The following is a 19,482-nucleotide window of genomic DNA, read 5'->3' as shown; positions in this document are numbered from 1 at the left end:
GCTCAAATCTTAATTTTGAATTTTTATTTTATTATATTTGATGTTATTATTATTTTATTTTATTATAATTATTTTTTATAATTATTGATTTTAAATTTAAATAATAAAATTATATTTAATTATAAATATTTTTATTTAATTATTTTAAAAGTGTTATTAATTATGTTATATTTTATATTAACATGATTAACAAATGTTTTCATATCGTGTTATGTTATATAATTATTAAATATATAAAATATATATTGTAAATTTAAAATATAAATATTATTCACGTTATATTTATATTTAATTTTAATATATTTAATGTCTAATAGCGTTTTTCTATCTAAACAGGAACGACTAAGGTAGATGTCCGTACTATTCTTTTAGAGCATTAGCCGTGTCGGGTGTTGTTCCGGATTACCCCGACTTAACATTTCTTCAATAGATTTTAGTACTGCTAAGCAGAAGAGCAAAAGGGAAAGACCTGCGTCTCTGTGTTTGTATGGTAATCGGTGATTCGTGAACTAGGCAGAAAGAGCAGCAACGACATGGAGGGAATGATTCAGGATCCATCACAGCAGCAACAGGCACAGCAGAAGAATCAGGTAGTAGCAGGGGCGGAGAGGCTGAACCAGGCGGTGCAGCAACAGCTCAATTTGGAATCTCTCAAGACCAGAGCAATCTCCCTTTTCAAAGCCATCTCTCGCATCCTCGAAGACTTCGACGCTTATTCTCGCACCAACACCACCCCCAAATGGTCCTCCCTCTCTCTCTCTCTTCTTGTTCCATTCATTTCTAACGTTTAATCTTCTGATTTTCATACTTATATTTAGGGTTTTTTCTCTTTTCGTTTGCTTGTAAACCAGGCTGGATATTTTGGGGCAATATTCAATGGTGAATCTTGAGCTATTCAACATTGTGGATGAAATCAAAAAGGTTTCCAAGGCTTTTGTTGTTCATCCCAAAAATGTTAATGCTGAGAATGCCTCCAGTACGTTTATTCATTTCCTTTACACTTGAATCTTATTAGCTTTTTATTTTATCCATTTATGTTGAGTGAGTTAATTTGAATTTGCAATGGTAGCTCATCTTCTTTCTTGTTCATACCAAGTGGTACTAAGTAAGCCCGGTTCTTTGGCTGCAGTATTACCGGTTATGTTATCCTCGAAGCTACTGCCTGAGATGGAAACGGAGGATAATTTGAAGCGAGAGCAGTTGCTTCAAGGAATGCAAAATCTGCCAATACCTTCACAAATTGAAAAGTTAAAGGTGAGCTAGAGTAATATAGACTGTCTAGTTAATTTTGTTTTTCCCAATGAATCCAGTGATTTTCAGGCATGTGATTTTCTACTTTTACAGACTAGAATTGATATGATTGGAGCTGCCTGTGAAAGTGCTGAGAAAGTATTGGCTGATACCCGTAAAGCGTATTGTTTTGGCTCTCGTCAAGGGCCAGCTATTCTTCCAACTCTTGACAAGGGTCAGGCTGCAAAAATTCAGGAACAAGAGAACTTACTCCGTGCTGCTGTGAATTTCGGTGAAGGTGATAATCTTTAGCAGTTTATTTAGTGCTATATTTAAACTAATCAAATGTAACAAGATGTCTTTTTGTTGTTCCAACTTCTAACTATGTTAAAGGTGTCCAACTGATAGTTTGATGGGCCAATCTATGGCCTTCATTGTTTTCCTGTGACCAAAAATCTGATTCAGCTGATCATAATCATGGGAATGTTAAGTTATGCTATGCTGGCCCCTGTGCTGTGGTTGTTGGGTTTAATCATTCTTTGTCTCATTGAAAACAGGCCTAAATTTTATACAAGCTCTTATTTTTGTCCTTTTAGCATCTTATTGGATTGCCCTTTGGTCATAGATAATTGAGATCAGGCTAGTTTATACAGTAGTGAAGTAATTGAAGTTTAATGGTATGTTAGATGAATGTTCTCAGCATTGATTTCTACAATTAATTGAAGTTCAATGGAATTTTAAATGGCTGGAATATTTATGTTTCCAAGGCCTAGTACTTTGACCTTAGCGTCCTTATCAGCCAATTATTCATTGGTATATGTATGCAGGTCTACATTTACCTGCAGATCAAAGGCAGATTACACCTTCGCTTCCACTGCATCTGGCTGACATTATGCCTGCAGCTGATGGAGTGCATTCTTTTTCTGATCCATCTGGTAATTTTTCTACAACCATGAGCGTTTTGTTCTAAGTCAATATTAGATTGTTTCTAATGCTGTTAAGGAGCATATTCAAACTCTCTTACAGGCATGTATATGAAGAACACTCCCCTTACGTCAAGCAACATCGGTAGTCAAGGGTCTTTGGTACAGGTTAGATCATTGACTTAACCGAACCAGTCCTTTCCTAGATCTACGTGTGTGTAAATCTGTATGTTTTTGTTAAACCGTAAAGTGAACAGGCTATTTGAGTCTATTTGAGTTCTTCCAATTGTCAACTCATCCCTATATCTGATTCTTAATGAGCAACACCCATTTCTGAGTCTGTATGAGCTCAATTGCAGACTTTTTGTAAACACATTCTGGTCTGTTCTTTGTCACTTTGGCTGATTGAGGGCATCTTATTTTTTCCTCATCAGTCTCTTTAAATGGTGTTTTTGAAGTCTAGTGGTGCTAAAATCAGGTAAAATAAGGTTCTCATTCATGTATAAAACTTACCATTATAGCAACGATATGTGGACATTGTCCTACTGCAAGAGGGCCACATTTGGGCATCCAGACTGCAATGCCTGTCTCAAGTTCTTATTTTGGAATTCTTGTACTTAGTAGATGCTTCTTTCTCCTTTATTTTATGTCATCTCATGGGATAAACTGACAGATTTATTTTGTTTTAGTCAATTTCCATATGTCTGAATTAAGGGTTTTCTAAGTGGAGGCATCTAACTAAATTTTAATATAGGAAGCTGCTAATATCTTCTAATGTTTGCTTTAACAGTGTTTTGCCAGTTGTTTCACTTATAGCACTAAAAGCAGTTATCTTATTGACTACTACTTCACTTGGATGATAGGCAAGCTGTGATTACACCAGTTTTGCAAATGTCCTGTTCTTGTAACTATTTTTCATACATCCCATGACGACTAATTTGTATAATTTCTGGTTATATCTCTTGTTTCTCAAGTTCAAAGTTCATTGTATTGCAATATCTTTATTATTCTTATGTCAGGCTTCTGGAGCACAACTTATTGGAAGATCTGCTGCTTCTCCTTCTGCTGCTACTAGTGCTACCTCCTTTGATAACACCACAAATTCTCCACTTCCATATGCCAACTCACCTAGGTCTGGAACAAATATGATGAACACACCATCTCCTCAGCAACAAACCCAGCAACAGCAGCAGCAACAACAACAACAGCAGCAGCAGCAGCAGCAGCAGCAGCAAAGGCAAAAAATGATGCAATTGCCTCAGCATCAACTCCTTGCCCAACAACAGTTCAGGCAATCTACAATGCAAGGACTGGGACAGGTATGGTTTTACTGATTTTTGGTTCTTTTAATATTTTTGTGAAGCCATAATTAGTAACTCATTATATATCAACATCTATATGTGTATATGCATGTGAGTGCGTGCTGTGACTTTACAGAGTAACTATAACTCTTGGTTGACTTGGTAGGATTTTTAAAACTTTAATGAGGTAAAGGACTGTCAAAATTGCTGAACCTTACTATTCTTAAAAAATTTGTTTGGAATTTTGATGTTTGTATTGTTGAAATGTATAAGTGCACCACATGCTTCTCAGCCACTTAGTTGTATTATAGTAATGGACAATCGTATCTATTGTACAGAATCAGCTGCCGCTTCATGACCTGCAGGGTCAGACTCAGCAGAAGTTTCAGTCGGTAACTTTCTATTAACTTCTTTTTTTCATTCTTTTTAATATGGAATCTTTCTTATAAATTACAAACGCATGCTTCATATATATCAGTCATGAAAAACTGTGTTCCAGCTTTTGGTCTTTGAGATGAGGAAATACCTCTACATTCTTTTCTGTGCTTTGGAATATCATTATTGTCCATAACCTTGTAAATTTTAATATTTAGAGTTTAGGAAATGGGTTTGTTTTTAAGTCATATCTTTGGAGCCTCTTGCCTGTACTTGGATAGCTTTTTATAAAACAGAAGCTTTAGTCAGAAATGGGTGGGTTTGGTTGTGGTTTGAGTTTTATATAGTGGAGCTAACAAGAAAATTTTTAAACGACCACAAAAGTAAATGACTGTTAGCTATTTATCGCTTTTAAATAATGGGTGTGGATTGTGTACCTGTGAAATGATAGTTATTAATTACTTTTATGGAACAAAGAAATCTTTATGGGATTTTTAACTGCCTCCTGAAATAACTACGATAGTAAATTACAATGGAAGTTATTCTGTAAATCTCAGCCATGCTTTACACATGAATATTTATATATGAAAGTGAAAGCATCACTCACATTTTTATTGTGAAAATGATTGAAGATTTGTTTTCCCCCCTGTTTGATTATTGAAGTTCTTTGAATGTATTGAACTTCGTCTCAGTCTCATAGTGCTTTTCAATTTATTTTATCTGAAAGAAGGGGAGAGGGTGGGTGTCATGCAGGGAGGGGGAAGGGGGGGTGTGGTGTGTTTGGTGGTGACCTAGTGCAGGTCTGGGAAGTGAGCCCTCCTTTTTTACAGCCAGGGGGTTGAAGTGAGTGTTCTCTCTCTTCTTGTTTTGGACCTAACTTGGGACACTTTTTTCTGAGAAAGCGCGTGTATTCTAGCCTTCTCAGATATATCTTCATCTATTGGTTTTACTGAAACTGATATCTCATTCCACCAGTTGCATGGTCAGATGCAATTTTCTCAGCCCTTGGCCCACCAGCAATATCAGGGTAGGCAGCTTCCTCCTGGACATGTTCAGCATGGCATAGGTCAAAGTCAACTTAATCAAGGAAATCAGTTGGGTCGTCATTTAAGCCAATTCTCCAGTCCAGCAAATAGTGCACTGTACAATGCTGCTCAGGGGACACCAAGTACTCAGATGGTTAGATTTATAATTCTTCAATTTGTTTTATTATCTGTGTTCTTGTATTTATTACACTGAACATTGTCTATAATTTGTTTCTTCAAAAAAAAAAAAAATCATGGCATGAGTCATTTTATATGAATTAGCTTTCTGTATTCTTAATGAAAGAAATACTAGATTGAAGATCATCATGCTTCATGCTTCTCAACTTAGGAAATCTGTCTTACCTTTTCACTTTTGTGAGTTTCCAGCAGAAACTCAGGTGTAACTCTATTGATTTTCATTTTGCATCCTTGTTAGATGTGTATAGAAATAATTTGTTCATTATGTTATGATTTCTCTTATTCATCAATATAAATTTTCTTGTATTACTTCTTTAATTATATATTTATTCATCTTTGAATTTGCTGTGGAAGTTCTTTAAGATTGTTCTTTTGATAGTTCCTAGTTTCCTCCTGGTGGCTGAACTCGTCGTTTGCTGGGATTGAAAAGGTTTTTAAGAGCGTTGATTGAAGAGAGGTTGTTGATTATGAGGGAGGGAACAAAATAGAAACTATTCTCTCAGATAAAACAAAGGGTTTTTCTCTTTTGAAATAAGCAAAAGGTCTTTTTTTTGGCTCATAAGTAATGGTGATGAAGGGATGTGGGTGTGGCACTGTGGGTTGTTTTTTTTTTTTGAAAAGCGGCACTGTGGGTTGGTTACTATGGTCATTTGGTTTTCAAAATGCTTTTAGCCACGCTAAATTTAGGTAGCCTAAAATAGGATACCAGCTATTCTGATTTTCTTTTGGTCCAACTTAAAATTGAAGTTTTCTATGATATCCTATATACTTTTATGGGTAGTAGTACCCATGCATTATTTGGACAAAGGGAATATTGACACAAGCAGAAAACTTAAAATTAAAGGAGGCTACCAGCTCAACCAGTTATGTTGGTCTATTTAATGCTCCTTAAAGGTATGGTGAAAAAGTTATCAAATATATTATTCGAAGTTATCAAATAAGAAAGAATATGTTACTGGAGAGTAAGGTAAACTACAAAAATTATGCATGTGGACGTGCACATTAGTCATTATGTTGGTGGATATAGCCACATGGACATACACGTGGTGTTGACATGTCAAATTCACTCAAGATTCTAGCTGTTGACTGACCGAAGAATGGATTAGGAGCAGTTTGAAAAGGTTGCGGATGATAAACATGAGATTATTAGGTCTAGGATGAAAATGGAACATTACTAAATGATCACAGATTGTGGTTGAAATTTACTTGTTTGAGCTGTACAGATGCTTAACTTTTTAGTGGTCTATATGTTCACAGCTTTGAATGTCAGCTTCAGCAGTTCTCAACCATGCAATTATAAACCCTTCTGCATGTACTTGTTTCAATAGAGGTGCTATAATATATTGGGCACTTTATCCTAATTCTTGTTCAATGTTTCTCTGAACGTGTATTATGATTAATGGAAAAAATGGTTTAACTTACAAAAATTTTCTCAGCAAAACTGCATAAGTTTTTCATTTTGGTTGGTGCTATGCATCTCTTTTACTTCTGATTTGAGTTGTAATTTTCGAATGCTTCATTACATGGTAATAGTTGTTAAGCTGTTATCTTCAATGCTACTATTTTTGTTTCTTGTACAAGTGCATGAAACATGTGTTGACTGTTTTTCCTTCCGTTGTTTCTGTTCTAAATGGTTACTGAAACTATTATTCATCATCTGCAATGTTTTCCACATTTTTTGTATATATTTTTAACTTGTGAGGTACATTTATATTTGCTTTTTTCAACCATAATGCAGTTTACTTTTATGTTATTTATATTGGTATTGTTCTTAATGTTGATGTACCTCCTTTTCTTTATATTGAAGTTATTTCTTTCATGGTTGACCTTTTTTTAATGTCTTGGTTTAGATCCCAAACATGTCAGCTACTATGCCATCACAGTCCCTTCTACCAAGGATGCAGGTTAGCTGCCAATGTTATTGCTGATTTTCTGTTTTTTACCCAGCCGTCCCTTTTTTTACAAGTCATGCATGCTGTGAAATTTATCTTGTCTATAAGAAATGTCATATTTAAAAAATTGAATCTTTTAAGCTTTTGCGTTCTTTATACAGTCCTGTTGCCATTTGCTTTATTTTCAAGGTTCACTTTGTGTAAATATAAAAAAAATAGAAATTTTCTCTTTTTCATAGGCTGAGTGGGTGATGTATACAAAATTCTGTTTGTTTGTTTTTTAAAAATTCTTTTAGAAATTTCCTAATTCCTTGGTCTTGGGATATAGATGGGCTGGTAGAGGTGGTTACAATTTTCTTAGATATTTGGTGTAAAAAATAAAAAAACTTTTGACTTTTTCACTTGTGCATGAACTGAGTCACTGGTTTTACTCGTAGCTTTGTTTCAATCAAAATTTGTTGGTTTTGGGGATTTTGATATGCTGCCAGAGATTGCTACAGCTTGTTTGAGGCATAATGTAGCTTGGATTGCCCATATGCGTATTGTGTAGCAAATCTGGCAGATCTTAGACACATAGTTCCTTTGGTGTCCTGAAAGCGGTTTATGTAATCTGTGTTTGTATCTACTGCATCTGTATTCTTGTCCTTCCTCATAAGTATTACATAGCTCATTCATTCTGTTCAATCCATCATGCAGTTTGGACTACCTGGTGGCAATCCTCAGCGGAGTCATGCATCTCAAATCTTAACTGATCAAAGTATGAATAATGGTCCTGACATTCTTTGATTTTTTTTTCTTATAGTGTTGTGTTTGGTTGCCTCTTTCCTCTTTCGACCTCCTATATCTTCCTCTACCAGCAAAACCAAAATTTGGGAGAAATGAGAAAGCATATTGTGCAATGCAACTCTGTAGAGCATTGAGTTTATCAGAGTCGAGATTTAAATTCTGTTTGGGCTTTTGCTTGCAGTGTTTAATATGGGATCCGGTCCTGGTGGCATGATGCCCATGCAACCACAGCAGCAACAGCAACAACAACAGCATGGTTCACAAGGTGCATTTAGTAATATGCCCACTGCCCAGAATTTACAGTCTAATATGGTAGCTCTTCAAAATAACCCACAAAGTCATCCCAATTTTGCACAGCAAAGACAGCAGGGTCAGCAGTGATATAAACTGTAGCCTTGTTCAGTAATAGTTTAAGGTTTTCGCATGGTTGCTGTATAGGAAAATTGTGTATCTTCCATATTTATTTGGCTTGGAAATTAGATTGATTCCCATTGGTAAATGCTTTTGCTGGTGGAAGCATGTATTTGGTTCCTGTCTGAGAACTGTTGTTTGTCTGCCCTTGCGAATTATCGCGTAGTAACTTTACCTCCAAGCCCTGCAGGATGGCTGGTTCTTGTAAATGTCCTGCCTATTGCGGTTTCTCATTTAATATAATTTTATTTTGTTTTAAACACTTTAAATTAGTTTTTATTTTTTTACTATACTTAATTAAATTATTATATTTTTATTTTGAGTTTAATAAATTTTTTTATTAACGGTTGATTAATTATAATTAGTCACAATGTCATTTGTCAATTATGATGTCGTGAGGAGAAAGAAGTCATGTGATCATGTCAAATTAGTATGTTATGTTATTATTTATTATAATAGGTTAACATGTCATATGATATGAAATAATAATTGATATTTTAATCAATTATAAGTAATTAATTGTTAGTTATAAGAATTTTTTTGATATTAAATAAAAAAAAAAAAATTTAAATGAATCTAATAAAGTAATAAATATTTATGTAAAATTTTAAAATAATTAATTTTTTTTAAACATTATGTATTGTCTATTTCTATGCTGATTTCTATGTATGCATTTCAACAAATAATAGTCAGTATCATCCAATCATTGGATTCAAAAGGCCACACGAACATAGGGGCAGAGGTAGTGAATCTCACAAGAATTGCATCAGGGGAAAAACTGAATGCTTGAAGAATCATGTTACAATTGTTTCGTTTCTTTTGGAGTTACAGATGCTAAAGAATTTTCTGTCAAGCGAATGGGCCGGTGGGTCAGTCAGTACTTGTTACAGCAGGGTTGGAAAAATAAAAAGACAAACAGAAAAACCAAAAAAAAAAAAAAAAAAACAAACAAACAAAGTGTGGGTGGAATTTTAGTTCTGTGGTATCTCCATGGCCCGGCCATCTTTGTGGGAGTTGACTTAGAGTTTCTTTACTTGCCCATTGATAGCAAATGAAGGATCAGGAGCAGCAACTACAGCATTTCTGCACCAACCATTCCAACCTGTGTTTCATGATATATGAGTTGAAACCAGAGAGGCTACCTTTAAAAACAAAAGTTGTAAGAACAAGTATTTTCTTTTTGTTATGATGAAGAAATGTATAGTTATGTACAATTAATAGGAAAGTAGATAAAAACAGGAAAGCAATAAGTTTAGTATGTGCTGGTTAGATTAGTGTCTTGTAATAATCATTGTTATCTTGCATGCCCATTTCTACAACTACCAGTCATTCACAGGCTAAATTTAAAGGTACCTTATTTTACATTGAAACTTTAGCTCGGCAGTGTGTTTGACCGGTTGTTGGGTGTTGGATTTCAGAATCCAGGATGGAGCAAAAACCTAACGTTGCAATTGTCCGAGCAGGATCACAAGGTAATTTAATACTAGTAAATTGGAGCATTCATCTTCATAGTAACTATCATTGTGGAATGTAGCCTCTGGTAGATTAGTCAAGTTCCTCTTAAGGTATAAGCTAAATGTAGTATTCCCTAGAGATGTAGGCGGTGAAAAATTTGAGGGAAAAATGACAACTTACAAGTCCTTGAGACATGAACTTTTGTCTTCCAATTCATCGGGGTCTTTCCGGTCTAGTGAAAAAGTTGATGTAACCTGAGCTGGAGCTGCCGGCGGGTTATGATCATGCAGAAGAGGGAGGTTTTCAGCTGATGCATGGCTGGAAGGAGACGGTGAGAAGGGCGGTGAAGGAGTTGGAGAAGGCGAAAAGAAGTACTTTTGGTTGCCAGGTCCTACACTAATGGGGAGAGGTGATGGTGGTGTTGGGGGAGATGATGATGGAGATACATGACCATTCTTCAATTCTTCCATCAGAAATCAAACGATGTGCCCTCTCCCCTCTTTCCCTTCTCTGTTGAATGGAAGTTTGTGTTTGGTCATGGAGAAGGGAAGCTCTTTGTCAAAAGAAGTTTGCAAATTTTCAGGGAGTTGTCATTTGAATTGTAGGTGCTAGGAGAAGTGGGAACCCAACCTAACGGTCACGGCTCAACCTGGAAGCTGCACACTTCTCTCCCCATCTTCCCTCATTATCAAATCTACCCTTTAAAGTTTCATTTGCCAAAGGCCTGCCACCCTCGCCCATTGATGTTGAGTTTTTATCAAAATTGCGATCCAACTTTAATTGGCACCCTGTTAATAAGGCTCGATCCAGTAACAATTGTGCTCGTTAACTGGCTGGACAGGTTGACTTCCAATTCAAAACAATCAAATGCTTACATGAGAGACTTACACTCTTAATCTCTATTGTTTAAACTAAAAATGATGTGAATATGCAAAGAATCATGCATGTTACAATGTAATTAGCAGTCCACCAACATAAGATGGCAAAGTTAGCTTGAATTCAATAACTCAGCTTAAATTGATAAAAACTCAATTCGAATTGCTAAAAATTCAATCAAGTATATGGTTTCTTTATTGTTTAGAGTTTTAGAGTTGGGATTACAGTGGTGTAAAGAGGTTTTGTTGTCAATTTATCACGTAAGTGCACGTATCGTTAATAAGTAATATAATGGTAAATAGAATGTCAAATCCTACACAGAATTATACAAACTTTTGCTAAGTAGTAAAATTAACACAACTTAATTTTATTCAAATAATCAAATTAAGTGATTAATTGAAAGCAACACCAAAACTAAATAATAACTAAACTGAATCTAAAAACTAAAAGGCAAATCTCAACTAGAAAAATCAATCAATAAAACAAGCCTAGGATTACAATATCCCTTAACATTTCATCTAAATTTTGTCTCTCTCTCTTGACTTACTAAATAGATTGAGTTGCTAACTTAAAGTTCTCAAATTATTTATAAGTTTTTGTCAAGGTTCTTATGAAAATATCTCCCCCAACCAATTCACTATATGATTGTGAAAATTCAATTGAAGAAATACTCATTAAGCTCATGTTCTAATTTTGGCTACATATGACATATAGGTATAGGTCTATCCTATATATAAATCAAATCATTCGGTGGCAGTTAGTCTAAATAAATTTGAATATATGTTATTCTATCCAAGGCCTACACTAAACTCTCTTTGTCAAGTAGCATTTAGATACCCAAATCAATCTAATTGGTGGCTAGTCACTCAAAAGCATTAAACTTAAGATTGGAATAAACAACTCATATTCCATTGATCATAAGTAAGAGAGAAATTAAAAATCCAAACTATAGGTTGAGTTCAATTGCAATCCTAAATAAAAAAAATTAGTTCATGATGAATAATAAAAACATATCCAAAGAAATTTAACCATAGTAACAATTCAAGAAAAATAAAGAAGAAACAAAGAAGAAAAGCAACCTAAAGATTGTTAGGTCTTTGATCTTCAACCCTCCAAATTTTTCTTTGCTTTCTCAAGTGCTTGACAGCTTTTTTCCTTCAAAGAAACCCAAGCTTAAATGTGTCTTTCAATTACTTTAAAGGTGCTTTTAAATAAGCTTCAAAAAGACCTAATTTGAGTCAAATCTAGACTCAGAGTGTCCAAGATATTGTGTCGACACCGCATCCCCACTTTTTTGGTGCTGTGGTGCCCAACTTTCTGGTTTTTGGGTGTTACAACTTTAATTCTTTGGCGCTGCAACGCTACACTTGCTATCTCCTAGTACACTTTATTGCACTTAATCAACTTGTGATGCTATTTTCTCCTTAATTTGGGCCAAAATGGGTAAAGTGGTAAATATAAAAGTTGTAGCCTCATCTCTTAGCTTTCCAATGACTTAAGAATTACATCAAGTAGACTTCTAGAATGAGAGTTATACTAAAAATACTAGAATATGTGCAGGAGAAGCATGAACCCTTTATGCACTTTTCTTTACCAATTGAAGCCCTTTTCATTTGCACACCGACAAAAGCAACAAACTAACTCAATAATAACTAAAGTAAAAGCAAATTATCATCAAAATAAAATAAAATAACTTAAATTAAATCAACCTAACATGATTTACTAAACTAAGACAAATAAATAAAAATACCTAATTCTTAAACTAAATCGCAAGAACTTAGCCAATTTAATACTCAAAATGTGACAAAATAGCTCTATGAAATAGAGTTATCAGGTTCTTGTTAGAGGGAGAGGAAGCATTGCAAACAAGTAAAGGATGTAGCAAAGGCAACAGAAAGAAAGATCCGAGCAGTTCATGAAGTTACTGAGTGTTGTGGCAGATGGAAGAGAATAAGAAGAGAATAGGTAAAGAATTAGAATATAAAAGAGAATTAGAGAAAGAGGCTAGAGAGAAAAGCTCTAGAAAAGTGAAGGTCCCCTAATGAATTGTGAAGATTCTATATATAATGCCAGAAGTGGTGGTTACTCAAGAATAAGCTTTAATGTGCGTAATGAATGACATTATTATGACGAGTTTTAATGTGAGTAACCATTACTATAACCCATTATGTGGATATTAAAATGGTGATTTTATTGCATATAATGATTAACGGTTAAAACTCATTATATGACCGTTGAAGTAATTAGGTGTAATAAGATTTGTTCTCAAGTGGAAGGTAATAGAGGAGAGGTATACATGAAAAGCTATATGAGAACAAGTTAAAAGAAAAAAGGTGTACGTGAACAGGTACAAGAGAAAAGGTGTACATAAATAGGTACATGAGAACAAGGTAAGAGGGAGAACACTTGTATTTCAGGAATAGGATAAGAGGAAGACCTCTTAACTACCATGATATCTAAACCCCCAAGCCAAACTTTTCGGAATATTACAAGATGAAGGTAACTCATGAATCTTGCCACTTATTCCGAGTTGCTTACATTGTTTTCCATATGAAGTGGTTGTTTCACTTATCTTAGTTGTTCCGCGTGAAGTAATGCTCCACTTATTCTAATTGTTCTACATGAAGTAGTGTTTCACTTGTTTTAGTTGTTCTACATGAAGTAGTATTTTATTTGTTCTATACACTTGTTCTAGTTGTTCTTTATTTGTACAACATTACATTGTAAAACAATTGTTAGCTTTAAAATGATTATAGTTTTGATTATGACAAAATGATCAAATTTGTTTGAACATTACTTGAATGATCTTTGACAAATTTTTAAAATGATTTAGCTCTTACATATTTGTTTTTACATGATTATGAGCTTGATTGTTTTAGTTGTATGAAATCTTGTAACTATTGAACCATCACACGTTTGTTCTACAAATGTCTAGAAGCTTGAATGAGTTAATTGTATGAGTGTTAAATTTTCTTAAAAGAGTTTTATTTATGATGCCTTTAACATTTACTTTTGAGATGTTGAAGTTGCAATATAGGTTCTTAAATGGTGAAGTTTATCTCAAAGCATTCAAAGATCATCAATGTCCACCACACCAAGCTTGTTTCAAGTCAAGAAACTTAGTCATCACTCAACATTTGATCACAAGGAAGATATGGCCAAAGTTACATGCTAAAATGTAAAGGAATCTTAAGAAACAAAGCTCCAATTGATCTTAGAGTAAGGTAAGTCAATACTATGCAAGAATAGACAAGAAAAATTGGAAAAACCACAACGATAGTCGACCCCATAAAGCCTATAATCAACCCTAGAATAGTGCCATAGTCAACCTTAAAAGAATGCCAGTTGACCTTCCAAGTTTTGATGAGAAAAATACAAGCTTTCTAGTATGGATGATAGTTAGACACAAAATTCAAAAGAAAAACGGTTAATTTCTTACTTTAATCACCTCCAACAGCTCCAAGACTTCTTTATCTATAAAAAGGACCATTTGGGAACATTTCAAAGTGAGGAAGAAGAAATAAAAAGGCCAAACTCTTGAGGATCAAAGTCTTGAAAGAAAATAAGATAAACCAAGCCTTCATGAGCTAAAATTTCTTCGTACTTTCACTCCCATCTTTATATCCTATAATTGTCGATTTTATCACATAAATGTATGTATCATAACAAGTAATATAAGAGTAAGTAGAATGTCAAATCCCACAGAAAATTGCACCAGCTTTTGCTAAATACTAAAATTAATACAACCCAATCTTATTCAAATAACCAAATAAAAATGATTAAATAAAAGCAAAACTAAAACTAAATAATAACTAAATTGAATTTAAAAGCTAATGGGTAAAACTTTACTAGAAAAATTCAATTAATAAAAAGCTTAGGATTATAATGTCCCTTAATACTTCATTTGAATTTTCTTTCTCTCTTTAAACTTAATTCAATGGATTAAATTGTTAACCTAAGGTCCCAATTCATTTATAAGTATCTGTTGAGGTTCTTAGAAAAATATCTCTCCCAATTAATTTACTATATGTCTATATAAATTCAACTAAAGAAAGATTCATTAAGTTTGTGCTCTAATCTTGGCTACATGCGACACTTAGTTATATATTTATCTTATATGCAAATCAAATCACCTAATCAACTGAATGAATTTGAACACATTCTATTCCATTCATGGCCTAATCTAAACTCCTTTCGTCAAGTTGTATTTAATATCTGAATCAATTTAATTGGTGATCAAGCAATTAAAAGCATTAAATACAGAATTTGAATAAACAACTCATATTCCATTGAAAATAAGCGAAAGAGAGATTAAAAATTCAAATTACATATTGAGTTCAATCATAATCCTAGAAAAAGTAAATTAGCTTATAATATTAACTAAATACATCATTCAAAGAAAATTAACCATTAATCCAAGTCAAAGAAAATAACAGAAAAACAAAAGAAGAAAGATAAACTATATTTTGAAGCTTTGTTGATCTTAATTCTCCCTTGAATTCTCTTGCTTTGTTTTTGGCTCTTTTTCTCCAAAATAGCTATTCTTTATCTTCTCTTTAAAACCTCTAAAAAAAGCCCTTTAAATAGCCTCAAAAGCCCTAATTTTGAAAATTATGTAACATGCAGAATACAAAAACACAACTAGCACCACGATGCTACCTTCCTTGGCACTGCTGCACTGTGGCCTCGGGCCAATGAATGGTGCTCATTTTTAAGTTAGCATCGCAGCCTCACTTCACCAGTGTTGCAGTGTTGTGCTCTTTGGATTTACTATGGGGTATTGGTGCATTTTAGCGTTGTAGCCTTGAACAACTCAAAGATATGATTGAGAAAAAATAAGTAGCTCTAAAATCCATAGTTGAGAAGGAAAAACATAGAAACAATAGGAGCGAGAGTGAAAATGAAGAGGACACAGCCATGTTTGGTAGAAACTCAATAGATTAATGAGAAAAAAATCTTAGAGGGAAGAAGCCTACAAGGAGAAATGTGCATAAGGAAGAACATTTTAAAGACCGCTTAATATGAGTTGATTGTCAAAGATTGGGATACACCTAGTATGAATGCCCAAGCAAGAAGAGCACTTCAAGAAACTTCAAGAAAAGGGCAATGATGTCAATGCGGAATGATAATAATGATTCACAAGATAAAGATGATGATAAGATTGCTAATTTTTGGTTCATGGCACGCGATGATTATAAGATATATCCTATCCCTCATAATCTTGATCCATGCACTCATAAAGAAAATGATTATACATTTAATGAATTGTAAGATGCTTATGATAATCTTATTTTTGAATTTGAAGAGAGAATTTTACTACACAAAAGCATCATAAGAAAACTTAAGGATGAGAATGAGAACCTAATTAAGGCTAGGATTGAGCTAGAAAACAATATGAAAGACATACAAAATGAAATTGATTTGTTGAAAAAGAAAAATGATATTTTGCATGACACGCTCTTTAAGTTTCAAAATAACCAACAAAAATTGAATGACAAGTTGGTATTGCAAATAGCATTCTTTAACAAGGAAGGGCTAAGCTATGACTTTACACAAACAGAAACTCATCTTAAGAATTTCTTTGTTAAAGAAAATGAAAAATATGATGGTTTTCTAGTTGCACTTCATGTCTCAAATTTGGACATTTTTCCTTATCTTGATCTTATAGAATTGTTATACAAAGAGATAAAGTAGGTAAATATGTATAAGTTCCCAACGGAACCTAACTTCCACAAGGTGAGGTGGTAGAAGTTAATAAGATTCATAAGAGAACCAAGGTTACTAACCATAAAGGACCCAAGAAAATTTGGGTACCAAAAACAAATGTTTGAGTTTTCTTTTCGTAAGAGGAGCATATATTATCTAAATCAATAACACAAGAGAGAGAGGCAAATTAAATCATTCATTTGTAATAAAAGCATTGAGGTATGGCATATGCATTATTGATTATCAATTCCTACATATTTAATTTGACACATGGCTTAAGAAATTGAGAAATTTGCTTGCCAAAGGTACTTAATGATGATATACTCTTGTTAAAGAAATTATCTTTTGAATTATCATTAGAAAATTTATTGCAAAATGGTTGATTGATAGTGTTTAGACAATGTATGATGAAACTGACAATTAATGCTTGATGACATCTTGGACATACATTGGAACAAATGTGTACACACTCTTCAAATTATGAGTATTTGAAGCATATATTGAATATTTATTTAAATACTCATACCTTACTAAGTTCCTAGAATATATGAGTATGAGATTGACATATTAAGGATTCTTTTTAATACTCATCTATTATATGATCGTTATCCATCCTCATATTTATCTCTTGATCCATCTAAGGAAAGATAAGATTATATTTTGATGTGATTAACTACTTAACTCCTTCTCCTTACTGAAAGCAATTTAATGAATGATTAAGGGGGATTTGATCATTGACATTGTCTTATGATGATTGAGCACTTGAAATCTTCAACAATGAGCTTGGTGAGATCTCAACAAATGGTGTTCTACATTATTGGTAATATTCGTCAAACGCCATATTAATCTTGTACACAATGATGCTCTTAATTGTTGCTTGAATGATTGAAACATAGAATCATTATATGCTCCTCACTATAGTTAAAATATTTTTGATATTTGTGGTTAGTATAGTTTGTTGTTCATTTAACTATGCATTCATGTAACTATATTTGTGTGAACATGTGTGTATGTGTTCTTAATCTACTTGATTGAATGAGTCTATGAATTATTAATCATCTAGTTGATTGCTTATGTGAGTACTCTTGTATGTATACATGAATTATTATGTTATGATGCATTATATTTTGTTCATATCGTACATGCGTACACCATGCACTTAAGTCATCCTATCTTAAGTCCTTCGAATTTTTCATCATAATTTTTCAAATAATCTTTAAATTTTAAGGATAGATCTTCAGTCATGCATAATTGTGTACCAAATAAGGCCCATTTATTTCTCAATCTTTCTCAAGAAGCCTAGCTTTGTTTAAGTGTGATTTAAAATTCCAAACTTGCTTTTTTAAGAGACATAATCAACTATATGTATTTAGAGGGTCGACTAAGCCATGTTTTTAAATAGTGAAAAATTACAATTTTGAAAACCATAGGCGACTATAGCCCATGTATAGTCGACTATGACTGTTGGTGTCTTAAATACCTTGAATTCTTCATTCATCCAAATTCATCAAAATTTTCTAATATTCATCCTCTTTTCAAAGTTCATCTCGCTTAGGATTTCAAAATTCATTGAACCCATTAAAAACCCCCAAAATCTTTCCACTATAAATAGGGTATTTTGGTTCAATTATAAATCACTTAAAACCTAGAAATTTAATTATACAGTGCTGTAGTCGTCTTTTCAAGTCTTACACTCAAGTTTGGCTTTTCATAGTTGATTATTCTTCGTAGTTGATTACCACCAAAATGTTATAAGCTTATTGCTCAAAGAAATCAGGGAAGCTCTTCAAATACAACTTGGTTACAAGCACTAAACTTTCTCACCAACGAGGCTTATGAATGCTACAAGAACTCCTTTGCCTTCAAGACTGTCCACCATGGCCCGGACAATAAATATTAAATTTTTTGAAGGAATTGGTTTCCTGTATATTGAAAATTTTAGAGTCTTGGGTTAGTACAATTATTTGAGCTTTAATAACCCAATGTACGAGAAATGGTCAGAGTTTTCTACAGCAATGCAAGCACAACCTATAGGGATGAAAGCAATGCAATACACTCTTATAAAAAATGCTTTCACCACCTATATCATGGATAGACTATTCAAGATAACTCTTAAGCTGATTAAGGATATGTTTGAGCTTCATTGTACCCCTAATGCAATGACCAACATTAGTGATACTTTAGTTGTATATGATTTAGAGCAAGAGTTGTATGTAAACAATGTTAGTCTTCCTGACTCAGTTATTAAGCTATCCATGATGGATACAATTCTACACATGATATCAATGTAAACAGTATTTAGTTGGACCTTGAGGCTTTGTACCTAGGAAGCATTCATTAGTGAATGGAAAGGACTTGTTGTTTTTACATCATATCAAGGCACAAACTTTAATTGATCTTGCCAGTTTCATCTTTGCGGCTATGAAGAAAATTGTTGTTGGAACTAAAACAAGTCTTATGTATGGTCAAGTCATCACCCTCTCGTTACAACACTTTAATATTGATGTATCCGTGGATAATGTAGTATCACAACCCAAGATGAGGAATCTTCATAGAGCCATGATAACTCTATGATATAGAGTTATTTGGACTTTATTTTGATAATAATTTAGCTTAATTCTTGTCATAATGCATAGAAATTAGTAGGTTTTAGTTAAATTATTTTAAGTTAATTAATTTAGGTGAGTCAATCTAATTTTAGTTAATTTTTACTTAATTTGGTGTTAATGTGATTAAGATAGGTTGTTATTGATTTAGTTGTGCTTTTGTAAGTATTTAATAAAGGAAGAATAATTTGAAGGTGCAAACCTCCATTGCATATGTTTTGGTATTTTGATCATAACTCTCTCTACAGATAAATAAGGTGATTCATGGACCATTGAAAATCTAAAAGAAAAAGATACAACTTTCATGTTTACCACCTCACCTAGTTTGGCTTGGAAGATGGTCAAAAATCATGTCGAAGTTGAAGCACTATAGTGGTTTTAAAGCAATTACGATTTCTACTAATTAATGGGTTGAGGCTACGACTCACGTAGTCTAATGAGAAAATCCTTATTCGAATTGACTTTTTTCTTCACCCAACTTGACTTAACTTCAAAGCACTACAAAAACAACCTTTCAAAGTACTTTTAAAAAAGAGAGCGAAACACCAGATTGACAACTGAGAATCAAGCCACAAAGTCATTGAAGCTGAGAAGAATTTGAAGGAGTCAAGAAGATTTGGAAGATCAAGATTATAAATTCTTGTGTTCTATCATCCTTTTGTTATTCTCGTATTTTTCTTAGTTGATTTGAATGTTTA

The 19,482-nt window shown here is 33.4% G+C and overlaps 2 protein-coding genes across 3 annotated transcripts; one reads left to right on the top strand and one right to left on the bottom strand.

Moving 5' to 3' along the window:
• The first annotated feature begins 345 nt into the window (after window positions 1-345).
• MED8 (mediator subunit 8) lies at window positions 346-8,410 on the top strand. Of its 2 annotated transcripts, none has more exons than XM_007023645.3 (12): window positions 346-742; window positions 852-976; window positions 1,130-1,254; window positions 1,345-1,528; window positions 2,058-2,165; window positions 2,257-2,321; window positions 3,173-3,472; window positions 3,793-3,846; window positions 4,817-5,008; window positions 6,903-6,956; window positions 7,641-7,701; window positions 7,912-8,410. In XM_007023645.3, the coding sequence occupies exons 1-12, from the start codon at window positions 534-536 to the stop codon at window positions 8,109-8,111; spliced, it is 1,677 nt and encodes a 558-aa protein (XP_007023707.3). In that variant the 5' UTR covers window positions 346-533; the 3' UTR covers window positions 8,112-8,410. The 2 variants fall into 2 exon arrangements, with proteins under 2 accessions (XP_007023707.3, XP_007023706.3); XM_007023644.3 differs by having other exon boundaries at window positions 4,805-5,008.
• A 497-nt stretch (window positions 8,411-8,907) lies between these two features.
• LOC18595611 (uncharacterized) lies at window positions 8,908-10,276 on the bottom strand. Its single transcript, XM_007023641.3, has 2 exons — window positions 9,777-10,276; window positions 8,908-9,243 (listed from the first exon to the last, which is right to left on the bottom strand). Exons 1-2 carry the CDS (start codon window positions 10,064-10,066, stop codon window positions 9,201-9,203), a joined length of 333 nt encoding a protein of 110 aa, XP_007023703.3. The 5' UTR covers window positions 10,067-10,276; the 3' UTR covers window positions 8,908-9,200.
• Between the last annotated feature and the right edge of the window lie 9,206 nt (window positions 10,277-19,482).

This window comes from Theobroma cacao, chromosome 6 (genome assembly GCF_053813885.1).
Source record: "Theobroma cacao isolate CCN51 chromosome 6, ASM5381388v1, whole genome shotgun sequence".
NCBI lineage: Eukaryota > Viridiplantae > Streptophyta > Magnoliopsida > Malvales > Malvaceae > Theobroma > Theobroma cacao.
Note: the sequence above shows the minus strand (reverse complement) of the source record. Positions and strands in the feature narration are given on the sequence as shown.